Source organism: Salvelinus fontinalis, chromosome 8, assembly GCF_029448725.1.
Source record: "Salvelinus fontinalis isolate EN_2023a chromosome 8, ASM2944872v1, whole genome shotgun sequence".
NCBI classification, from domain to species: domain Eukaryota; kingdom Metazoa; phylum Chordata; class Actinopteri; order Salmoniformes; family Salmonidae; genus Salvelinus; species Salvelinus fontinalis.
In genome coordinates this window covers 43,629,493-43,654,726 of record NC_074672.1, presented here as the reverse complement: position 1 = coordinate 43,654,726, position 25,234 = coordinate 43,629,493, and the positions used below count along the sequence as shown (strand labels likewise).

The 25,234-nt window shown below is 43.2% G+C and overlaps 2 protein-coding genes across 2 annotated transcripts in view; one reads left to right on the top strand and one right to left on the bottom strand.

Annotated features, from left to right (window-relative positions):
* Positions 1–248: 248 nt before the first annotated feature.
* Positions 249–25,234, bottom strand: part of LOC129861291 (pyridoxal phosphate homeostasis protein-like) — a 28,459-nt gene continuing 3,473 nt past the window's right edge. Inside the window, exons 2-9 of the mRNA XM_055932580.1 lie at positions 23,282–23,389; positions 20,444–20,479; positions 20,276–20,351; positions 19,952–20,092; positions 17,868–18,010; positions 17,655–17,753; positions 9,593–17,489; positions 249–644 (exon numbers count right to left, since the gene is read on the bottom strand). Coding sequence (XP_055788555.1) covers positions 17,334–17,489; positions 17,655–17,753; positions 17,868–18,010; positions 19,952–20,092; positions 20,276–20,351; positions 20,444–20,479; positions 23,282–23,389 — 759 coding nt within the window. The 3' untranslated portion in view covers positions 249–644; positions 9,593–17,333. The remainder of the gene's footprint in view (positions 645–9,592; positions 17,490–17,654; positions 17,754–17,867; positions 18,011–19,951; positions 20,093–20,275; positions 20,352–20,443; positions 20,480–23,281; positions 23,390–25,234) is intronic.
* On the top strand, positions 13,138–16,466 carry tmed4 (transmembrane p24 trafficking protein 4). The gene is made up of 5 exons (XM_055932581.1): positions 13,138–13,351; positions 13,654–13,754; positions 14,057–14,182; positions 14,682–14,828; positions 14,958–16,466. Exons 1-5 carry the CDS (start codon positions 13,213–13,215, stop codon positions 15,105–15,107), a joined length of 663 nt encoding a protein of 220 aa, XP_055788556.1. The 5' UTR covers positions 13,138–13,212; the 3' UTR covers positions 15,108–16,466.

Genomic DNA, 25,234 nt, shown 5'->3' with positions numbered 1-25,234 from the left:
AATAGGCGTTGTCTGGTCCTTGTATGTACAGCATGAAGAACGCTATGAGGTTTCGACACATCAGGGTGAAGTGCGTGAGAGAGAGAGAGTGAAAGAGACAAGGGTGTGGTATCTTGAAGCTAAAGGGCAAAGAAAACACAGGCAGCTCAACCTGTAACTTTGAACTGTTTTGTTTTTAAATGATCTCCAAGGAGCCAACCGAACCATATTCTCATTCATCACACTTAAAAACAACAGACAAGGACAAATTAAAATATATATTTTTAATAATATAAATAAATCAAGTTGATATAATCTAATTTATATCAACACAGTGGACAGCATCCAACTGTAGGTTTATTTGTATTTTTTTAAATTTTTTATTAAAGGAAATATTTTCATAGGAATTCAAATGGGAATATTTCTTTAACAGAACTGTTATGTTATTGGTAAAGAGATCACTACGGTTTCATGATTTAGGCAACAACACTTTGGGGAATTTAAATAAAAAGGTAGAGGAGTAACAATGAAGAGTAAACTCATGTTTTAAAGTTAATGAAATGTATTCATCTGAAAGGAGAATGCATCTGACAATACATTAATAGTAAAACATGAAAATAAAATCCTGGTCCAGAATGATCCTGAAGGCAATATTTTCACCGGATCTGAAAAACAAGAAATTACTGCACGTTTTACAATCAACCTCCCAACTTCATATCCATTTTTTTTTTAAACCTAATAACACAATCTTCACTACAATTATTCAATTATCAATAGGCCTATTTTCAAGTTGCCTCAGCCATTTCTGACATGTTTTATGAACTAACAACTGAAAGTGAACAGGCCCATGCATGCAGCACTTTAAAAACGGACACCCATTCGTCGTCATGTGGAGCATTCCTATGAAACAATCCTGTTGTGTTGGTTTGAAGACGGCTATAAATCATGAGCCACTAGGCATGATAATAATCTATCTAGCCAATTGATGCAGCATTCTTTTGATCATTCATTTGGGCGTGTGAGAAAACGAGAGACAAAACAGAAACAGCCAGAGAGACGAAAAATAAAAACTTACTATAACAATCACATACAGTGCTGTGAAAAAGTATTTGCCCCCTTCCTAATTTCTTATTTTTTTTGCACATTTGTCACACTTAAATGTTTCAGATCATCAAACACATATTTATATTACACAAAGATAACTGCATTTTTTTTGTTTACTTGGGTTAAGTGATCATTTTAATTATTAAGGTTAAAAAGCTATTCGAACCTTCATGGCCCTATGTGACAAAGTAATTGCCCCCCCCCCCCCCCCCCCCCCCTTGTTAAATCATGAATTTACTGTGGTTAATCACATGTTTTGGAAAGCTGAGTTCAATTTCACCAGCCACACCCAGGCCTGATTACTGCCAGACCTGTTGAATCAAGAAATCACTTAAATAGAACCTGTCTGACAAAGTGAAGTAGGCCAAAAGATCTCAAAAAGCAAGACATCATGCCGCGATCCAACGAAATTCAGGGACAGATGAGAAACAAAGTAATTGACATCTATCATGACATCTATGACATCATGACATCTATCAAGGGCTACAAAGCCATTTCTAAAGCTTTGGGACTCTAGCGAACCACTGTGAGAGCCATTATCCACAAATGGAGAAAATTTGGAACAGTGGTGAACCTTCCCAGGAGTGGCCGGCCTACCAAAATTACCGCAAGAGCGCAGCGACGACTCATCCAAGAGGTCACAAAAGAACCCACAACAACATCTAAAGAACTGCAGGCCTCACTTGCCTCAGTTAAGGTCAGTGTTCATGACTCAACCATAAGAAAGAGACTGGCCAAAAATGGCATCCATGGCAGAGTTCCAAGGCGAAAACCACTGCTGACCAAAAGAACATAAAGGCTCGTCTCACTTTTGGCAACAAAAAAAAACATCTTGATGATCCCCAAGACTTTTGGGGAGCTAGCTAGCTAGTCAACTTCTACCGACTAGCAGCACTGTAGAAACTAATACATTACAACGGAACGATTTGATTAGTGTAGTGTTAGCTAGCTACATAGTTGTCTTTGCTGTCTTTGTATCTAAGATAATTGTGTAGTTTAGAGTAATTATCGAGGTTAGCTTGCCAGCTATTTTCGTCGCCGCGCCACCGTTCTCCTACCTAGTCAACAACTGCTAGCTAGCTAGTCAACTTCTACCGACTAGCAGCACTGTAGAAACTAATAATACATTACAACGGAACGATTTGATTAGTGTAGTGTTAGCTAGATACATAGTTGTCTTTGCTGTCTTTGTATCTAAGATAATTGTGTAGTTTAGAGTAATTATCGAGGTTACCTAGCCAGTTATCGAGGTTACCTAGCCAGCTACACTTTCAAACAAAGTCAACAACGCAGCCACTGCTAGCTAGCCTACTTCACCAGCCAGCAGTACTGTATCATTTTAATCATTTTAGTCAATAAGATTTTTGCAACGTAAGCTTAACTTTCTGAACATTCGAGACGTGTAGTCCACTTGTCATTCCAATCTCCTTTGCATTAGCGTAGCCTCTTCTGTAGCCTGTCAACTATGTGTCTGTCTATCCCTGTTCTCTCCTCTCTGCACAGACCATACAAACGCTTCACACCGCGTGGCCGCTGCAACTCTAACCTGGTGGTCCCAGCGCGCACGACCCACGTGGAGTTCCAGGTCTCCGGCAGCCTCTGGAACTGCCGATCTGCGGCCAACAAGGCAGAGTTCATCTCAGCCTATGCTTCCCTCCAGTCCCTCGACTTCTTGGCACTGACGGAAACATGGATTACCACAGATAACACTGCTACTCCTACTGCTCTCTCCTCATCGGCCCACCTGTTCTCGCACACCCCGAGAGCTTCTGGTCAGCGGGGTGGTGGCACTGGGATCCTCATCTCTCCCAAGTGGTCATTCTCTCTTTCTCCCCTGACCCATCTGTCTATCGCCTCCTTTGAATTCCATGCTGTCACAGTTACCAGCCCTTTCAAGCTTAACATCCTTATAATTTATCGCCCTCCAGGTTCCCTTGGAGAGTTCATCAATGAACTTGACGCCTTGATAAGTTCCTTTCCTGAGGAAGGCTCACCTCTCACAGTTCTGGGTGACTTTAACCTCCCCACGTCTACCTTTGACTCATTCCTCTCTGCCTCCTTCTTTCCACTCCTCTCCTCTTTTGACCTCACCCTCTCACCTTCCCCCCCTACTCACAAGGCAGGCAATACGCTTGACCTCATCTTTACTAGATGCTGTTCTTCCACTAATCTCATTGCAACTCCTCTCCAAGTCTCCGACCAATACCTTGTATCCTTTTCCCTCTCGCTCTCATCCAACACTTCCCACTCTGCCCCTACTCGGATGGTATCGCGCCGTCCCAACCTTCGCTCTCTCTCCCCCGCTACTCTCTCCTCTTCCATCCTATCATCTCTTCCCTCTGCTCAAACCTTCTCCAACCTATCTCCTGATTCTGCCTCCTCGACCCTCCTCTCCTCCCTTTCTGCATCCTTTGACTCTCTATGTCCCCTATCCTCCAGGCCGGCTCGGTCCTCCCCTCCTGCTCCGTGGCTCGACGACTCATTGCGAGCTCACAGAACAGGGCTCCGGGCAGCCGAGCGGAAATGGAGGAAAACTCGCCTCCCTGCGGACCTGGCATCCTTTCACTCCCTCCTCTCTACATTTTCCTCTTCTGTCTCTGCTGCTAAAGCCACTTTCTACCACTCTAAATTCCAAGCATCTGCCTCTAACCCTAGGAAGCTCTTTGCCACCTTCTCCTCCCTCCTGAATCCTCCTCCCCCTCCCCCCCTCCTCCCTCTCTGCGGATGACTTCGTCAACCATTTTGAAAAGAAGTTCGACGACATCCGATCCTCGTTTGCTAAGTCAAACGACACCGCTGGTTCTGCTCACACTGCCCTACCCTGTGCTTTGACCTCTTTCTCCCCTCTCTCTCCAGATGAAATCTCGCGTCTTGTGACGGCCGGCCGCCCAACAACCTGCCCGCTTGACCCTATCCCCTCCTCTCTTCTCCAGACATTTCCGGAGACCTTCTCCCTTACCTCACCTCGCTCATCAACTCATCCTTGACCGCTGGCTACGTCCCTTCCGTCTTCAAGAGAGCTAGAGTTGCACCCCTTCTGAAAAAACCTACACTCGATGCCTCCGATGTCAACAACTACAGACCAGTATCCCTTCTTTCTTTTCTCTCCAAAACTCTTGAACGTGCCGTCCTTGGCCAGCTCTCCTGCTATCTCTCTCAGAATGACCTTCTTGATCCTAATCAGTCAGGTTTCAAGACTAGTCATTCAACTGAGACTGCTCTTCTCTGTGTCACGGAGGCGCTCCGCACTGCTAAAGCTAACTCTCTCTCCTCTGCTCTCATCCTTCTAGACCTATTGGCTGCCTTTGATACTGTGAACCATCAGATCCTCCTCTCCACCCTCTCCGAGTTGGGCATCTCCGGCGCGGCCCACGCTTGGATTGCGTCCTACCTGACAGGTCGCTCCTACCAGGTGGCGTGGCGAGAATCTGTCTCCGCACCACGTGCTCTCACCACTGGTGTCCCCCAGGGCTCTGTTCTAGGCCCTCTCCTATTCTCGCTATACACCAAGTCACTTGGCTCTGTCATATCCTCACATGGTCTCTCCTATCATTGCTATGCAGACGACACACAATTAATCTTCTCCTTTCCCCCTTCTGATAACCAGGTGGCGAATCGCATCTCTGCATGTCTGGCAGACATATCAGTGTGGATGACGGATCACCACCTCAAGCTGAACCTCGGCAAGACGGAGCTGCTCTTCCTCCCGGGGAAGGACTGCCCGTTCCATGATCTCGCCATCACGGTTGACAACTCCATTGTGTCCTCCTCCCAGAGTGCTAAGAACCTTGGCGTGATCCTGGACAACACCCTGTCGTTCTCAACTAACATCAAGGCGGTGACCCGTTCCTGTAGGTTCATGCTCTACAACATTCGCAGAGTACGACCCTGCCTCACACAGGAAGCGGCGCAGGTCCTAATCCAGGCACTTGTCATCTCCCGTCTGGATTACTGCAACTCGCTGTTGGCTGGGCTCCCTGCCTGTGCCATTAAACCCCTACAACTCATCCAGAACGCCGCAGCCCGTCTGGTGTTCAACCTTCCCAAGTTCTCTCACGTCCCCCCGCTCCTCCGCTCTCTCCACTGGCTTCCAGTTGAAGCTCGCATCCGCTACAAGACCATAGTGCTTGCCTACGGAGCTGTGAGGGGAACGGCACCTCTGTACCTTCAGGCTCTGATCAGGCCCTACACCCAAACAAGGGCACTGCGTTCATCCACCTCTGGCCTGCTCGCCTCCCTACCTCTGAGGAAGTACAGTTCCCGCTCAGCCCAGTCAAAACTGTTCGCTGCTCTGGCACCCCAATGGTGGAACAAACTCCCTTACGACGCCAGGTCAGCGGAGTCAATCACCACCTTCCGGAGACACCTGAAACCCCACCTCTTTAAGGAATACCTAGGATAGGATAAAGTAATCCTTCTATTCCCCCCCCCCTTAAAAGATTTAGATGCACTATTGTAAAGTGGTTGTTCCACTGGATATCATAAGGTGAATGCACCAATTTGTAAGTCGCTCTGGATAAGAGCGTCTGCTAAATGACTTAAATGTAAATGTAAATGTTTTGGGAAAATATTCTGTGGACTGACGAGACAAAAGTTGAACTTTTTGGAAGGTTTGCGTCCCGTTACATCTGGCGTAAAAGTAACACAGCATTTCACAAAAAAAACATCATACCCAACTATAACACTTTCCGTCAAGATAGAACTGCCAAAGGGGGGGAGAGTTGCAATCTACTGCAGAGATAGCCTGCAAAGTTCTGTCATACTTTCCAAGTCTATGCCCAAATAGTTCGAACTTCTAATTTTAAAAATGAATCTCTCCAGAAATAAGTCTCTCACTGTTGCCGCCTGCTACCGACCCCCCTCAGCTCCCAGCTGTGCCCTGGACACCATCTGTGAATTGATCGCTCCCCATCTAGCTTCAGAGTTTCTTCTGTTAGGTGACCTAAACTGGGATATGCTTAACACCCCGGCAGTCCTACAATCTAAGCTTGATGCCCTCAATCTCACACAAATCATCAAGGAACCCACCAGGTACAACCCTAAATCCGTAAACATGGGCACCCTAATAGACATTATCCTGACCAACTTGCCCTCCAAATACACCTCTGCTGTCTTCAATCAAGATCTCAGCGATCACTGCCTCATTGCCTGTATCCGCCACGGGTCCACGGTCAAACGACCACCCCTCATCACTGTCAAACGCTCCCTGAAACACTTCTGCGAGCAGGCCTTTCTAATCGACCTGACCCGGGTACCCTGGAAGGATATTGACCTCATCCCGTCAGTTGAGGATGCCTGGTCATTCTTTAAAAGTTACTTCCTCACCATATTAGACAAGCTGCAGAACAAAAATGCAGAACCAAGAACAGATATAGCCCTTGGTTCACTCCAGACCTGACTGCCCTCGACCAGCACAAAAACATCCTGTGGCGAACTGCAATAGCATCGAAGAGCCCCCGTGATATGCAACTGTTCAGGGAAGTCAGGAACCAATACACGCAGTCAGTCAGGAAAGCAAAGGCCAGCTTTTTCAAGCAGAAATTTGCATCCTGTAGCTCTAACTCCAAAAAGTTCTGGGATACTGTAAAGTCCATGGAAAACAAGAGCACCTCCTCCCAGCTGCCCACTGCACTGAGGCTAGATAACACGGTCACCACTGATAAGTCCGTGATAATCAAAAACTTCAACACACATTTCTCAATGGCTGGCCATGCCTTCCACCTGGCGACTCCAACCTTGGCCAACAGCCCCGTCCCCCCCGCTGCTACTCGCCCAAGCCTCCCCAGCTTCTCCTTTACCCATATCCAGATAGCAGATGTTCTGAAAGAGCTGGAAAACCTGGACCCATACAAATCAGCTGGGCTTGACAATTTGGACCCCCTATTTCTGAAACTGTCCGCCGCCATTGACGCACCCCCTATTACCAGCCTGTTCAACCTCTCTTTCGTATCATCTGAGATCCCCAAGGATTGGAAAGCTGCCGCTGTCATCCCCCTCTTCAAAGGGGGAGACACCCTGGACCCAAACTGTTACAGACCTATATCCATCCTGCCCTGCCTAGCTAAGGTCTTCGAAAGCCAAGTCAACAAACAGATCACTGACCATCTCGAATCCCACCGTACCTTCTCCGCTGTGCAATCCGGTTTCCGAGCCGGTCACGGGTGCACCTCAGCCACGCTCAAGGTACTAAACGATATCATAACCGCCATCGATAAAAGACATTACTGTGCAGCCGTCTTCATCGACCTGGCCAAGGCTTTCGACTGTGTCAATCACCATATTCTTATCGGCAGACTCAATAGCCTCGGTTTTTCTAATGACTGCCTTGCCTGGTTCACCAACTACTTTGCAGACAGAGTTCAGTGTGTCAAATCGGAGGGCATGTTGTCCGGTCCTCTGGCAGTCTCTATGGGGGTACCACAGGGTTCAATTCTCGGGCCGACTCTTTTCTCTGTATACATCAATGATGTTGCTCTTGCTGCGGGCGATTCCCTGATCCACCTCTACGCAGACGACACCATTCTGTATACTTCCGGCCCTTCCCTGGACACTGTGCTATCTAACCTCCAAACGAGCTTCAATGCCATACAACACTCCTTCCGTGGCCTCCAACTGCTCTTAAACGCTAGTAAAACCAAATGCATGCTTTTCAACCGCTCGCTGCCTGCACCCGCACGCCCGACTAGCATCACCACCCTGGACGGTTCCGACCTAGAATATGTGGACATCTATAAGTACCTAGATGTGTGGCTAGACTGCAAACTCTCCTTCCAGACTCATATCAAACATCTCCAATCCAAAATCAAATCTAGAGTCGGCTTTCTATTCCGGAACAAAGCCTCCTTCACTCACGCCGCCAAACTTACCCTAGTAAAACTGACTATCCTACCGATCCTCGACTTCGGCGATGTCATCTACAAAATAGCTTCCAATACTCTACTCAGCAAACTGGATGCAGTTTATCACAGTGCCATCCGTTTTGTTACTAAAGCACCTTATACGGCCCACCACTGCGACCTGTATGCCCTAGTCGGCTGGCCCTCGCTACATGTTCGTCGTCAGACCCACTGGCTCCAGGTCATCTACAAGGCTATGCTAGGTAAAGTGCCGCCTTATCTCAGTTCACTGGTCACGATGGCTACACCCACCCGTAGCACGCGCTCCAGCAGGTGTATCTCACTGATCATCCCTAAAGCCAAAACCTCATTTGGACGCCTTTCCTTCCAGTTCTCTGCTGCCTGCGACTGGAACGAATTGCAAAAATCTCTGAAGTTGGAGACTTTTATCTCCCTCAACAACTTTAAAAATCTGCTATCCGAGCAGCTAACCGATCGCTGCAGCTGTACATAGTCCATCTGTAAACTACCCACCCAATTTACCTACCTCACCCCCATACTGCTTTTATTTATTTACTTTTCTGCTCTTTTGCACACCAGTATCTCTTCTTGCACATGATCATCTGATGATTTATCACTCCAGTGTTAATCTGCTAAATTGTAATTATTCGATTTATTGCCTACCTCATGCCTTTTGCACACATTGTATATAGATTCTCTTTTTTCTACCATGTTATTGACTTGTCTATTGTTTACTCCATGTGTAACTCTGTGTTGTTGTCTGTTCACACTGCTATGCTTTATCTTGGCCAGGTCGCAGTTGCAAATGAGAACTTGTTCTCAACTAGCCTACCTGGTTAAATAAAGGTTAAATAAAATAAATAAATAAATAAAAACAGTCCAATATGGTGGTGGTAGTGTGATGGTCTGGGGCTGCTTTGCTGCTTCAGGACCTGGACGACTTGCTGTGATTGATGGAAGCATGAATTCTGCTCTCTACCAAAAAATCCTGACGGAGAATGTCCGGCCATCAGTTCGTGACCTCAAGCTAAAGCGCACTTGGGTTCTGCAGCAGGACAATGATCCAAAACACACCAGCAAGTCCACCTCTGAATGGCTTAAAAAAAAAAAAAAAAATTAAGGTTTTGGAGTGGCCTAGTCAAAGTCCGGACTTGAATCCGATTGAGATGCTGTGGCGTGACCTTAAAGGCGGTTCATGCTCGAAAACCCTCCAATGTGGCTGAATTAAAACAATTCTGCAATGAAGAGTGGGCCAAAAGTCTTCCACAGTGATGTGAAAGACTCATTGCCAGTTATAGCAAACACTTGATTGCAGTTGTTGCTGCTGAGGGTGGCACGACCAATTATTAGGTTTAGGGGGAAATTACTTTTACACATAGGGCCATGAAGGTTCGGATAGCTTTTTTCCCTTATTAAATAAAATCATCACTTAAAAACTGCATTTTGTGTTTACTTGGCTTTTCTTTGTGTAATATTTAAATTTGTTTGATGATCTGAAACATTTAAGTGTGACAAATGTGCAAAAAAATAAGAAATCAGGAAGGGGGCAAATACTTTTTCACAGCACTGTAGCTTGATAAAACTAAGAAAGCAATCATAATATTCCTACGTAGATATTGCCAGTGTTTTAAGGTTAGAGACATACTACTCACGGTGTATTTGTCCCATTTCTTCTCCGGGGTCATAGGTCTCCCAGCGACTAGCAGGGAAGATGTGCTTGTTCTTCTCATACCAGCTCCTCAGCACCACTCTACCTGTGTGAGACTACGACATACCAAGGAGGCTCACCAGTGTTAAAGCTGCACTGACAAATACATTTGATTCGAAAAGGTAACAAAAACGCATTTGAATAGTATATTAATTGTGATTAAACAAATACAGATCTCCTGACCTCGTCTTTTTCAACGGTGGCGTCATTCACCAGCCGAATGTCATTGTGGACATCGAAGCTGAAGAGTGGACCTATGGTAGAATAAAGTTGAACTTACATATTTCAATATACCGCACATTTTAGTTTGTTTTTGCCTCAAGCTTTCATCACAATGAAGTCATAGAAACTGTGATGCTAAAAGAAAAACAGAGCGATAATTAACTGCGACGTAAGAGAACACACAGAGCGATAATTAACTGCGACGTAAGAGAACACACAGAGCGATAATTAACTGCGACGTAAGAGAACACACAGAGCAATAATTAACTGCGATGTAAGAGAACACACAGAGCGATAATTAACTGCGACGTAAGAGAACACACAGAGCGATAATTAACTGCGACATAAGAGAACACACAGAGCGATAATTAACTGCGACGTAAGAGAACACACAGAGCGATAATTAACTGCGACGTAAGAGAACACAGAGCGATAATTAACTGCGACGTAAGAGAAAACAGAGCGATAATTAACTGTGACGTACAAGAAAACAGAGAGATAATTGTTCAATTTAAGATCAGGAAGATCTGTAAATCTATCAAGGAATAACCAGTCCGGCAGCACTCACATGTGGGATGATCAAATCCTCTTTGATGTACAGTTGAAGTCGGAAGTTTACATACACTTAGGTTTAAGTCATTAAAGCTAGTTTTTCAACCACTCCACAAATGTCTTGTAAACAAACTATAGTTTTGGAAAGTCGGTGCATGACAAGTAATTTTTCCAACAATTGTTTACAGACAGATTATTTCACTTATAATTCACTGTATCACAATTCCCGTGGGTCAGAAGTTTACATACACTAAGTTGACTGTGCCTTTAAACAGCTTGGAAAATTCCAGAAAATTAGGTCATGGCTTTAGAAGCTTCTGATAGGCTAATTGACATCATTTGAGTCAATTGGAGGTGTACCTGTGGATGTATTTCAAGGCAAACCTTCAAACTTAGTGCCTCTTTGCTTGACATCTTGGGAAAATCAAAAGAAATCAGCTAAGACCTCAGAAAAATAATTGTAGACCTCCACAAGTCTGGTTCATCCTTGAGAGCAATTTCCAAACGCCTGAAGGTACCACGTTCATCTGTACAGACAATATTCCGCAAGTATAAACACAAGTGCAAATCAATCTCAGAACAACAGCAAAGGACCTTGTGAAGATGCTGGAGGAAACAGGTCAAAAGTATCTATATCCACAGTAAAACAGGTCCTCTATCGACATAACCTGAAAGGCCGCTCAGCAAGGAAGTGGCTTCCACTGCTCCAAAACCGCCATAAAAAAAGACAGAATACGGTTTGCAACTGCACATGGGGACAAAGATCATACTTTTTGGAGAAATGTCCTCTGGTCTGAAGAAACAAAAATAGAACTGTTTGGCCATAACGACCATTGTTCTGTTTGGAGGGAAAAGGGGGAGGGTTGCAAGCCGAAGAACACCATCCCAACCGCGAAGCACGGGGGTGGCAGCATCATGTTGTGGGGGTGCTCAAGACATCAAAGTTAGAGCTTGGTTGCAAATGGGTCTTCCAAATGGACAATGACCCAAAGCATACTTCCAAAATTGTGGCAAAATGGCTTAAGGACAACAAAGTCAAGGTACTGGAGATGCCATCACAAAGCCCTGACCTCAATCACATAGAACATTTGTAGGCAGAACTGAAAAAGTGTGTGTGAGCAAGGAGGCCTACAAACCTGACTCAGTTACACCAGCACTGTCAGGAGGAATGGGCCAAAATTCACCCAACTTATTGTGGGAAGCTTGTGGAAAGCTACACAAAACGCTTGAACCAAGTTAAACAATTTAAAGGCAATGCTACCAAATACTAATTGAGTGCATGTAAACTTCTGACCCACTGGGAATGTGATGAAAGAAATAAAAGCTGAAATAGATCACTCTACTATTATTCTGACATTTCACGTGATTAAAATAAAGTGGTGATCCTAACTGACCTAAAACAGGGAATTTTTACTAGGATTAAATGTAAGGAATTATGAAAAACTGAGTTTAAATGTATTTGGCTAAGGTGTATGTTAACTTCCGACTTCAACTATACATCAGCTACTCCACACCATTAGCTCTATGAACAACATTGGACAAAACGAGGTGGGCAGAACCAAGCACGAACTAGTGAGATCCTGTTGACACTTTATAACATTTAATTGCATATTTCCGTTAGGGAGCGCCTACTCTGAAGTGCGTATGTGCAATAACTAAATTCGTCCTGGCACTCTTTCTAAACAGAATTTTTTCAGATTCTTTGTTACAGATTCTAGTTTTTTGGTGGGGGGACGGTATGGACATCAAATGTTTCATTGATGAGAAAATTAGTAGAATGTCGGACAAAATCCATCTCCTCCCACTGCCGGCCACTGGGCTTACTCTCACCACCATATCTGGTAGTGAGTGGAAACGCCAACCGGATGCTTCACATTTACACATCCTGTGAAATATCTGGCTCATTGTGGCACCAACCTTCCACAGAGTTGCATTATTTCCCAGAAAACAGAGTTGATTATCTTGCTTACACCGCAGCTTTAACACATTTCTCGCTAGAAATGAACGATCAACGCTTGAATAGAAACCTAGTTCACACTCCCGATTTTGAAGTCAACACAGTCGCTACAGTCCCATTAGATTTCTTTGTAGCCTCGTTTGAATGTTGCGGTTGCGCACATTTGTACGGAATGGGGTGAGTTTACGTTACTGCATTGTACTAAGCCATGAGGATAACTTTGAATCAGAAAAAAATAGCTAAATGCCACAGACAAATTGTCTTTACAACATCCAAACACCGTTTTATAACGTCCCACAGTAAAATGCAATTGTAGATGCCGAGATATTCTCGCATCATAACGCCACCAAAATCTGTCTCGGTGAAGTGCATTCTGGGTAGTGTGCGATCCTGTAAAAAAATTAAAAACACTTCCGACGGGGTTTCAAAATAAAAGTACAGCAGCAGCTGCTTGCATCTACTAGTGATGGGCATTCTGACTCTTTTTAGTGAGCCGGCTCAATCGGCTCCGTTCACGTAAAAGAGCCGGCTCGTTTGGCTCCCAAACGGATCAGATTGACGCGCTCTCTCCACTATTGTTTCTGCAGTGAGGATTCATCCTCTTTGGATCATTATTTTCTAAATTATCTACAGAAAAACGTTGATTTGAGCTCAAATAGCAGTAGTAGCAGTATGCAAATCAGGGAACCAAATGAACGGCTCTTTCACCGATGCGGTTCGGTTCCCAACGTTCACCAAAGAGATCCGTTCAAAAAGAGCCGTTTGTTCGCGAACGACCCATCACTAGCATCTACTGCGCTGACTGTTGATGGTGACAACAAAGCTGTTTTGACATGATGCTCACTCTACCTGGCGCCGGAATTATCATATTATTTGCTTGGCTCTCTCCAAGTTACGCTCTCTATTTTCACATTGGGGAGACGGAGAAAAAATGCTTTATAGAGGAAATTCCAGATGAAACTATGGTTATTGGTAAGTTAGCTAGCTATGGTTTTAGCGTTAGCTATAGCTGGTTAACGTTAGCTAGCTAGTTAGCTGCTTCTGGCTCATAGGCTATTTTTATTCAGTCAGTTAGTGCATGCATGTCTTTAATTTCCAGACGGATGAAAAATATCTATCACATGGGTCTTAATAAATAAAAATCGTTTTCGAGCTAGCTACAAAAGATGAGAAGATTATTTAATATGTGGTGAGCCAGTGCAGTGTATTGAGGATATGAGGAATAGCTTTCATAAAATTGTTTTATTTGTCAAATGTCATCTCTCTATTTTTAGGGAAATACAGGACCCAGCTGTGGGACAAGCAGACCGGATCGTTCCTCCCAGCCACCCCTGGCCTTGGAATGCATGTGGAGATCAAGGATCCAGATACTAAGGTCATTCCATCAATGAGAAAAGAGATGTAATGTAATCTCGGTTAACCCAGAACAACAATTTTGCGTAATTTACGTTGTCAGTCCATGAGAGATTAGAAATAAAGTTACCACGCTCTCAAATGTTTACAGTCACTACAGTTTGTATATTCAGGAAACTTGAATGACCTCAATGAGGGCAATTCATTTTGCGTCACACAATACATATACACAAGACAACAATCTAAATATCATATCTTCATGCACACAATGCCTCCATGTGTGTTTCATCGTCTCTATTTCTCTCCAAATCCTTCTTATTCTAGATCATCCTGTCTCGTCAGTATGGGTCAGATGGACGGTTCACCTTCACATCCCATACACCAGGCGAGCACCAGATCTGCCTGCTCTCCAACTCCACCAAGATGGCCCTGTTTGCTGGTGGCAAACTGGTATGAGTGGAATGTGTTGCTCATACAGAATGGGTTGTTCAGAAAAATTTTCTTACACAAAAAAAAAAAAAACTTACATAAAGCAGTAAATACACTGAGAATACAAAACATTAAGAATACCTTCCTAATATTGAGTTGCACCCCCCCCCCCCCTCTCCATTTTGCCCTCAGAACAGCCTCAATTCATTGGGGCATGGACTCTACAAGGTGTCGAAAGCGTTCCACAGGGATTCTGGCCCACGTTGACTCCAATGCTTCCCATAGTTGTGTCAAGTTAGCAGGATGTCGTTTAGGTGGTGGACCATTCTTGATACACACAGGGAAACTGTTGAGCGTGAAAAACTCAGCAGCGTTGCCATTCTTGACACAAGCCGGTGCGCCTGGCACCGACTACCATACCCTGTTCGAAGGCACTTACATATTTCTTTCTTGCCCATTCACCCTGTTAACGACACACATACACAAGTCTGGCATTATAACCTTGTGTTCTATCTTACAGAGAGTCCACCTGGATATTCAGGTTGGTGAGCATACCAACAACTACCCTGAAATCGCAGCAAAAGACAAGCTCACAGAGCTGCAATTAAGAGCTCGACAATTACTGGACCAAGTAGAACAAATCCAGAAAGAACAAAACTATCAGCGGGTAAGTTGAAAGATAAAGTCTACCTTTTGAGTGTAATAACTAAGCTACAACATATGTGATAATAAAATCTTGAAAGGTATTTAAACATGCTATACAAATCCGTGTTGTGGAATGTCTGTCTTTTAACAGTATCGTGAGGAGCGGTTCCGCATGACAAGTGAGAGCACCAACCAGCGCGTGCTTTGGTGGTCGATAGCTCAGACGCTTATCCTCATCGTCACTGGCATCTGGCAGATGAAGCACCTCAAGAGCTTCTTTGAGGCCAAGAAGTTGGTGTAATGCTCACAGGCCATCACTGATTGAGTGATGGCATCAGACAGGCATCACACCCATACAGAGCTGACTGGCAGAGAGACATGGTGTCGATGTGATTTAGTAGAGATGCTTAAAAAGGGCAATTCCGCCACTTTCAACCTCAGTGTACGCATGTGAAACCAGCTCATTTAAGGTACTAAAAAAAGTGATTTTCAAAACCTGCCATGAGTTTCTTGCTCCCCACGTCACCACCACAAATCTGTTTTAAATCAGTTTTTAAAATGTTTTAACTTTTGATGTCATCGGGTAGAACTTTACTTATTTTTTTTATATAAAAATAAATGTGCCATTTCACATATGTTAACACTGGTATTATGCTGGAGATAATGAATGAGGTTGAGAAGTGGTGGAGTTGCAGCTGAGGGATAGGGCTGGAGAAATTTAACCACACAAATTGTTAGTCACAGCTATAAATTCAAGGACTGACCAACTATGAGATCAAAATTGTGTGTTTACATTTACTTTGTTTATAAACATTGGAGTAAAACAAGCTTATATTTTAGGTTCTGATGGGGTACAACGGTTGAACGAAGCTCCAGAATCAATGGGAACATATTAATTTCTAAGTCTAAAAATGTATGTAACAACTGCAGATGGCACCTTTTAAACCCGGGAAGCAAATGAATTGAGGAGATGCAGTGTGTTTTGTATTGTCCATTATTATTCAGTGATTTTAATTATTGTGATAAGTAAGCAGCACCTGTGTCCATTTTGTTGTATTAGGTCTACTGCTGTGTAGCTGTTGTATACACTTTGTTGGACTGTACATATAAGCAGTGGCAAAAGTCAAATTTCAATGATGTGTCACTTTGGACTAAGCAGTCAGATCCACATTACTAGTATTTTGTAGATCTTGGTCTTTCTGAAAACTGTATACGTTTGGTTTAAACACTTGTATTTGGACTATATTGTGATTTAGTCTACTAACATGATTGTAACATAGCTAATAATAGGGATATCTTAATGACTGACCTGTTCACGCCCAAACACCAGTTCACAAGTAGAATGGCATCCCCATCCTTACCTTCTGTTGAAGAGCAGTATCATTCCAGAAAACATGGCATTATTTATATTTCTAGAGGTCCAAACAGCCCCGTTTTTTTTAAAGACCAACTAATCATTAAATCAGGTGCAGATTAAATTTGAATGCCCATGATAAAATACCCTTGAGATATTCAAAACTGAACATGGGTTTAGGTTACAATCTAGATATCAGTAAGATGCAAATACAATATTGTAGTGTTATGACAAGGAATAAAGTCACAAGGTTTTCACTTTTGGTTGGCTGTCATTTCAATGTACTCAATAAAAATGGAAAAAGTATTTGATTCCCATCTGTGGTTCTTTTGTTTATGTAACATTCATTTACATTTCCTGAATAGGATTTTTTTATTTATAACAAGTTATTTTCAATAAATATTTTATTGCTCGTCACCTTCCTCAGTTTTAATTTAACCCTGTATCTTGTTTAAGTGAATGTGATCATTATCACCCTCCGTTATGGATTTAGTTTTACATTGATGGTAACTACAGCCTTATTGTTCCATAATAACTATCGGATAGAAAATCTCATAACTGAACAAACTAAACTATTTCCTTTTTGCATAGGTTAATTCTTATTTTTTTTTACTGCACCAACAAATAATTCAGACAAGAAGAAATCACTGACATCACACAAAATGAAATAACACGGAAATGTAAACATATGGTATGAATCACTCTTTACCTACTGTTTTCTAATTTGGTTTATCAATTATAAAAATGTCAAATATCTGACACCATACAAAACAATTTAATCGACTCATACCATACGTCATGATATAAGGGGGAGTCGACCTCTGCTTGACTCTCCAAATTATCTCTATTTCCGTTATCGTGTAAAACAGTATCTATTGAATCTAGGGTTGGCACAAGACCAAGATGTGAGGTAAGGAACTTCTTATATCCAACACCATCAATCGATTAATGAGAATCTATGTCTAATGTGAGAAGAAGTTTGCAACGTCAACTTAAAAGATCGAACGTCATGTAAAAATGCTCAAATAAATGAATGGGCTCTGTAGAAAACTACTACATCAACCAAAGACATCATAAAGACATACTGTGGAAACTTGCTGTTGTTTCATTCCAGAAAATCTCATAAAATTCTAAATCCTTTTCAGCCTGTTGTGAGTGTAGGAAGGAGAGACATCACTGTTCTGTCACAGTGAGACGCTCCATCTTCTTAGCTGCCTCTTCTGTCGGAACCTTGGACTTTTTCTCTGGACTGGGAGTGGGAGTGTTGGGATAATCCCTATTTCCAAAAATAGTACTACCCACTCGCACGTTGGTTGAACCCACCTCAATCTAAAGGAGGAAACGGAAGAGGAGATATACCTCAGTGGGGTATAACTTATACGAACAGCATGAGCATTGGAGTTGCAAATGGGTAGCCTAATCAATATCTGATCATTCAATATGTTAAGAACATATTGTATTAGCCATTGAGAAGGCTGGAACAGTGGAACTCACCGCGTGTTCGAAGTCAGTGGACATGCCCATACTAAGCTCCACATCCTCAAGCGGCAGTTGTAGACTGGCACACACTTCCTGTCGCCGACTCAGCAAAGCCTGGTTGGTGATGCGCAACAGACTTAACACACACACACACACACACACACACCTATAGATCTTTACCAAAAGCATTAACATAAAAACATTAGGGTAATCATAACAGTCAAATACCTGAAAATCTGGGTTAGGGCCATCAGCTAGGTCGTAGCCATAGCGACCTATGGTCATAAGTCCGGAGAAGTGTAGGGCAGAGCATTTGGATAAAATGTGTTTCACCGTGGTCACGGTCTCACCAGGAGGCAGTCCATGTTTACCTAGAGGTAATGTACACAGTGTACAAAACATTAAGAACACCTGCTATTTCCATAACTTAGCCTGACCAGGCCAATCCAGGTGAAAGCTATGATCCCTTATTGATGTCAATTGTTAAATCCACATCAAAATCAGTGTAGATGAAGGGGAGGAGACAGGTTAAAGAAGGATTTTTAAGCCTTGAGTATGTGTGCCATTCAGAGGGTGAATTGGCAAGAAAAAATGTTTAACTGCCTTTGGTTATGGTAGTAGGTGCCAGGCGCACCAGTTTGTGTCAAGAACTGCAACGCTGCTGGGTTTTTCACGCTCAACAGTTTCCCGTGTGTATTAAGAATGGTCCACCACCCAAAGGACATCCAGCCAACTTAACAACTGTGGGAAGCATTGGAGTCAACATGGGCCAGCATCCCCATGGAACGCTTTCAACACCTTGTAGAGTCCATGCCCCGACGAATTGAGGCCGTTCTGAGGGCAAAATGGGGGCAACTCAATATTAAGAAGGTGTTCTTAATGTTTTGTACACTCTGTGTGGAACAGTAGTTTGTGTATCTGTCTGTGAAGCAGGTTGACTTCATGATTGTTGCCCTTGAGGCAGAACTGAGCGATTTCTACTAGATGGGCCAGCTGCAAAGTCAAAATTGTCTCGATAGAAATGTTTAAAAAATATATAAAAAAATGAGCTTTTTGGTCTTATTTTAAGGTCAGGGTTAGGCATTAGGATTAAGGTTAAATTTAAAAATCTGATTTTATGACATTGTGGCTGTGCCAGCTAGAGACCTCTGCAGTGCTTCCTCCAGTACATGAATCATCTCAATAAATGGCAACCTGCATGTGTGTGAACCAAGGGTTGAAACCGGTTCAGGAAACAGAACCAAAAAACGGAAAATAACAAAATTATTTGAGGAACAGAACCCGAACCGAAAACGAAAGTGATCTATGCTGTTCCGGAACAGAAACGTTATTTTAAAAGCATGGGAACTGGTTTTTAATAACGTTATTTCACGTTCCGAGCATTTTATTCCAGTCCCACAAAAATCGCAACAAAGTGCCTATGCAAGGCCCTAACTCTGTCACACAGAAACTTATTCCAGCATCTGCCTGCCAGTTGGAAATCTTCGCTAATCAGTCTGTGTATATGCTACCTGCCCCTCCCCATGTAAGAATAGGTTACTGTAGCCTACTGACAAAGTGTAATTCAGAAATTAGGGAGAGATGTTTAATTAGAGAATAATTAATTGACTTTTTCAATGCTATTTGATACTATAGTTACCATGTTTCACATTGGATTTATTAACTACAAAAAGGTAAATGTTTTATTTTAAATTCTGGTGTCGCTCTGCACACACAAGCTTGTTAGCTAGCTAGCTCTGGTTCATCGTTAAACCAACTCGGTAGTTCAAAGACATTAAAAGTTCCTCCATAGAAGCCGCTGCTCCGTAGGTATAATTTTATGGGCCTAATTCAGATAATACATGTCATAACAAGATGTCCAGCGCTTCAAGGCAAGCTTCCTCCATCCTCACCCTCAAACTGTCTGATGCATCTCATGCCCTACACTGTGACTGGCAGCACAGTGTGTGTTTGTCTTTCAATAGGATTAAACCATGCTTTCACTGCAAAAGTGGTTCTTAACGGCTTTCCTATACAGATTAAATCGCTTATACACTCCACAGCAAGCTGCTCTATCCGCACTGATTGGTAATTTAATTTAATAACGAGCTTAAGTTAAAAAACAAATGTATATTTCAGAGGTTTAAAAAGGAACAGAAAGGAAAGAAATAAAGTGGTACTTTTTTGGCGGTTCGAACCGGTTCATAACTTTATTTTTCTGGTCGGAACAGTGTAATGTAACAACAACAACAACAACAAAATTGGTTCTGTTCAGAACAAAACGATTGGGGGAAAAAAATGTTTGGGTTCCAACCCCTGGTGTGAACACTTACTTTCCTCCCCACTGGTGTTGATCTGAACCATGATCTTTAACGTCTGCGTACTAGCTGTTCTCAACCGCAGCCAGGAGCTGTTTACCTTGTCGGCCAACTTGACAGAGTCCACTGTCTCCACCATGAACAGGTTTGGTACACCTGTGGGAAGTGTGTGAGTAGAGTTAAGATATGCCGGTGTTGCTAAAGGCTTCTACGGAATGGTGTTCAAAAGCTTGCTTTTTGACAAGGATCGCTGGGTATAGGGAGACATGCAAGTTGATGTTAACAGCTTTAGAGATATGGAGACATAACATGTTGCACAAGATGTGACATATTACTTACCCAAAAGTTTGTTGACATTATTCTTCTGTAAATGGCCAATAAAATGCCACTCGATTTCTGGGCATGATTCTAAAATCTAGGTTAGGACAGAAATATTATTTTTAACGGTTGCTGGATAGACATAATCCATATGGTAAAGAACAATGTGACTTAAACCTTTCAACAAACCTGAAGATTTGAAGCTTTATCCACAAGTTCATTCACCTAAAAGTGAGGAGGAAAATGAAAAAAAAAAATCAGACCGCAAATGTCTTCACATTACTAATAAAGGTTTCATGTGGAACTGTACAACATGTTCCCATCATGTATATAACGTATGCCATTTATCAGACTATTATTATCCAAAGCGACTCACAATCATGCGTGCCTTGATTATACGTACGGGTGGGTCCCGGGAATCAAACCCACCATCCTGGCATTAAAAGCGACATTCTCACCCAACTGAGCTACAGAGGACTTTGATGCCAACTCTCAGTTCCATTACATCAAACAACTCTCATTGGACGAAGAAGTCTTCTGTACGGGGGATTTTTGTTTCGGAGCCCCGACACTCAATCTGAACATTACCACGCGTCGCTTGCGGTACGGTTTTGGAATCATAAGGATTTTATCTTTCACATCAACAATAAATCATTTTCTAAAAAAAAAATAAAAAAAAGGTTACATTGATGCACACCTTGCTAGGGTTCGTGTTCCCACACAGCCATATCCCAATGTTACAGTGCTTGTTTATGGAAAAAGGAGGGAAGACAAGAGGCAACCACCTGCGCTAATTAGCTATAAAGCATCCACCGACCACCTGTGTGTACGCGTAACTCGGGAAGTGTAGCAGAAGTGTGGTTTAGTAGGATGGAGGCTGGATGGATCTGTAACTGCTACAGTGTAGTTTAGTAGGATGGAGGCTGTATGGATCTGTAACTGCTACAGTTTAGTAGGATGGAGGCCCCATAGCTGTATGGATCTCTAACTGCTACAGTGTAGTTTAGTAGGATGGAGGCTGTATGGATCTGTAACTGCTACAGTGTAGTCAGGGTTGGGTAGGTTACTTTCTAAATGTAATCTGTTACTAGTTACCTGTCCAAAATTGTAATCAGTAACATAACTTTTGGATTACCCAAACTCAGTAATGTGATCTGATTACACTCAGTTACTTTTAGATTACTTTGCCCTTAAGAGGCATTAGAAGACCAAAATGTATGTTACCAATTGAACGACATCTATTGCAGGATAAATCGATGTTAAAGTTTACATAGCTGGCCATATGTGGATGTTAAATTGTACTTTATGGGTTGCTTATGTAGGCTTCTTCTAACCCATCGCTTTCTACTACATACTATAATACGATTCAATTATATCTTTACCATAATATATATAATTTATTAGTCCAAAAATGGATGTAGCAACTACAGATTGCCCCTTTAAGTTGATCAAAAGTGTGCAAGTTTGAGCATGTGTCTATTAGGTCTTTTTATCAGCATGAATTAGATTGAGCAATAAAAGCCCCACTTTTATCCCACAGGCTGGGATCTGCACTATGCAGCTGTTATTCTATAGGCTGGGATCTGCACTCTGCAGCTGTTATTCTATAGGCTGGGATCTGCACTATACAGCTGTTATTCTATAGGCTGGGATCTGCACTATGCAGCTGTTATTCTATAGACTGGGATCTGCACTCTGCAGCTGTTATTCTATAGGCTGGGATCCTCACTATGCAGCTGTTATTCTATAGGCTGGGATCCACACTATGCAGCTGTTATTCTATAGGCTGGGATCTGCACTCTGCAGCTGTTATTATATAGGCTGGGATCTGTACTATACAGCTGTTATTCTATAGGCTGGGATCCTCACTATGCAGCTGTTATTCTATAGGCTGGGATCTGCACTCTGCAGCTGTTATTCTATAGGCTGGGATCTGCACTCTGCAGCTGTTATTCTATAGGCTGGGATCTGCACTCTGCAGCTGTTATTCTATAGGCTGGGATCTGCACTCTGCAGCTGTTATTCTATAGGCTGGGATCTGCACTATGCAGCTGTTATTCTATAGGCTGGGATCTGCACTATGCAGCTGCCGCAAGAGAGCATTTTTCACTGGCTGTCCACTGGTTTCAAAAACAATTATCGATAGGCAGCTTAAACTTCTTGAATTCAACCATTATTGGGTTCAAATACAAACTTACATTTGTGAACAGCCATCCACAACCACAATCCGTAAGGCGCAAATAGCTACATCAATGCGCTATGTAGATATCAATAATAGTGATTTCAGTATCGCCGTAGACTACACCACTGCGGTCATCCTTACCTCCAAGCGTTTATTCAAGTTGGATAATCTTTGGATGCCGACAGCAGTCGCACCGTTGAAGACGTAGCTTGGACTGTAGCCTACAAAAGCCTACTCCTGCTCTTTTCCCGCGATCCATCAAACACATGTGGTGTGTCATCATGGTGGTCTCTGACTTGTGGTCAGACTCGCTCAAGTGGAACAAACTTAAACTTGCGCCTTTTTTCAATGCTGATTTGAATGTCATTGAGAAAACATAGAAGTGTCACATTTCTTTTTAGCAAACATCCTTTCTGAATTTAAAAGTTATCTAGTTTTTCAAAATAATCTGATTGCAGTATTTTTGCTGCTAACGTAAAGGATTACAGTTCGTTTTTTGTAATCCCTTACATGTAACAGATTACATGTTGTCCATTACTCCCCAACCCTGAGTGTAGTTTAGTAAAATGGAGGCTCCGTAGCTGTATGGATCTGTAACTGCTACAGTGTAGTTTAGTAAAATGGAGGCTCCATAGCTGTATGGATCTGTAACCAGTACTGAGCTACAGAGGACCATGTTCTACTAACTGAACTACAGAGGACCATGTTCTACTAACTGAGCTAGAGGACCATGTTCTACTAACTGAGCTACAGATGACCATGTTCTACTAAATGAACTACAGAGGACCATGCTCTACTAACTGAGCTACAGAGAACCAGTGTACAATACTAGGTATAACACTCACATAGTTTTCACCAAAGTTGCGATGTCCTTTTCGGTACGCCTCGATCACCATGTCGGGTGGTTTCGTCTTACTTACAGCTACCAGGCGGGGCGGCACCACGGGCAACGTCTTGGGTGGGAGAGCAGAGGAAAAAAAGAAAAAAAAAATATTGTAAATAAATGATGTGTTATATGAACCCAGCCGACACCTAAGGCTCATTCAGGAAGACATATTGGGGACACAATAGAAAACTATATTTTGTTAGCTGTATTGGTAACGTGTAAAACATTGTGCCCTCCTGAACGCAACCAAGATATGCTGTCCAAATGCACTTATTTTAGCATGCTGGCATTTCCTTACAATCAAGGTGACAGAAATCTGAAAGGGTTGTCTTTGTCTTTCTACACTGTATTATGTTTCATTGTTTGTCCAAGATGGCGTAGCAGTCAGACGTCTTTTTGTCTTCGTCTTGTCGTGTCCCATGTATATAACTTTTTTCTTTGCATATATTTAAAAAAATATTTTTTTCTTAACATCAATTTCAACATACTCTCCTGCAATCCGCCTCACCCAATGTGGTATGGATCTACTATTTCTTCTGAACCGGAACCCCAACAGAAGCTAGCCAGCTAACTAGCTACTAGCCACTGCTAGCTGTCATCAGCTACCATTAGTCCGTCCAACTCTCGCCAGTCTGCACAGCGTGACTCAAACCAGAGCAAATCGGACTTATTGCTCTCCATATCTCCGGATTCCTACCGCAAGCTCAGAACCTTTTCACCTGGATTATCGCAGCTATCTAGCTGCTATCCAAGTGGCCAGTCCTGGCTAACATCTCTGTCCCGAAGCAAGAACCAATTAGCCTGGAGCTAGCCTTGCTAGGCCCATCTCCCGGCTAGCCGAAGAGGTCCATCAGCCACTCCTTGGGCTACAATACCTATTTTGTCAATCAGCCCAGACCCCTGCCGACCTATCACGACTGGACTACCGGCGTAATTCGCCCGAGGGGGTTTATCAACTGGCTCCTCCGTCACGACTTCCCCTGAATGCCCATCTGCTAGCCTGCTAGTTGTCTAGAGCATATCGGACTATTAGCTTTTGCCACTATACCTATTCCGCCAATTGGCTTGGAACCTTTTACCACATGGAGCCCTGCTGATCCATGACGACTGGTCTGCAGATTTAACAGCACGAGGGTTACAACAGACTTTCTTCCGTAGCAACGTCCCTCTAAGGCCCTTCTGCTAGCTTGCTAGCCCCGGCCAGCTAGCTGCCTGAATCGCCGTGTCTCCAGCCCGAGCCACTCACTGGACCCCTATGATCACTCGGCTACGCATGCCTCTCCCTAGTGTCAATATGCCTTGTCCATTGCTGTCGTGGTTAGTAATTATTGCCTTATTTCACTGTAGAGCCTCTGGCCCTGCTCAATACGCCTTAGTTAACCCTTAAGTTCCACCTCCCACACATGCAGTGACCTCACCTGGTTTAAATTATGTTTCTAGGGACATTATCTCTCTCATCGTCACTCAGTGCATAGGTTTATCTCCACTGTATTCACATCCTACCATACCTTTGTTTGTTTTATTCACTGCCTTAGCAGACTCTGCCAGCTTAGGAAGACCACCAAAACCCCTGCAATTTCCATTCCTAACTATAACCTTTTCTGACAAGATAGAACTGCCAAAGGGGGCGGAGTTGCAATCTACTACAGAGATAGCCTGCAGAGTTCTGTCTTACTATCCAGGTCTGTGCCAAAACAATTTCAGCTCCTACTTTTAAAATCCCACCTTTCCAGAAACAAGTCTCTCACCGTTGCCGCTTGCTATAGACCACCCTCTGCCCCCAGCTGTGCCCTGGACACCATATGTGAATTGATTGCCCCCCATCTTTCTTCAGAGCTTATGCTGTTATGTGACCTATACTGGGACATGCTTAACACCCCGGCCATCCTATAATCTAAGCTTGATGCCCTCA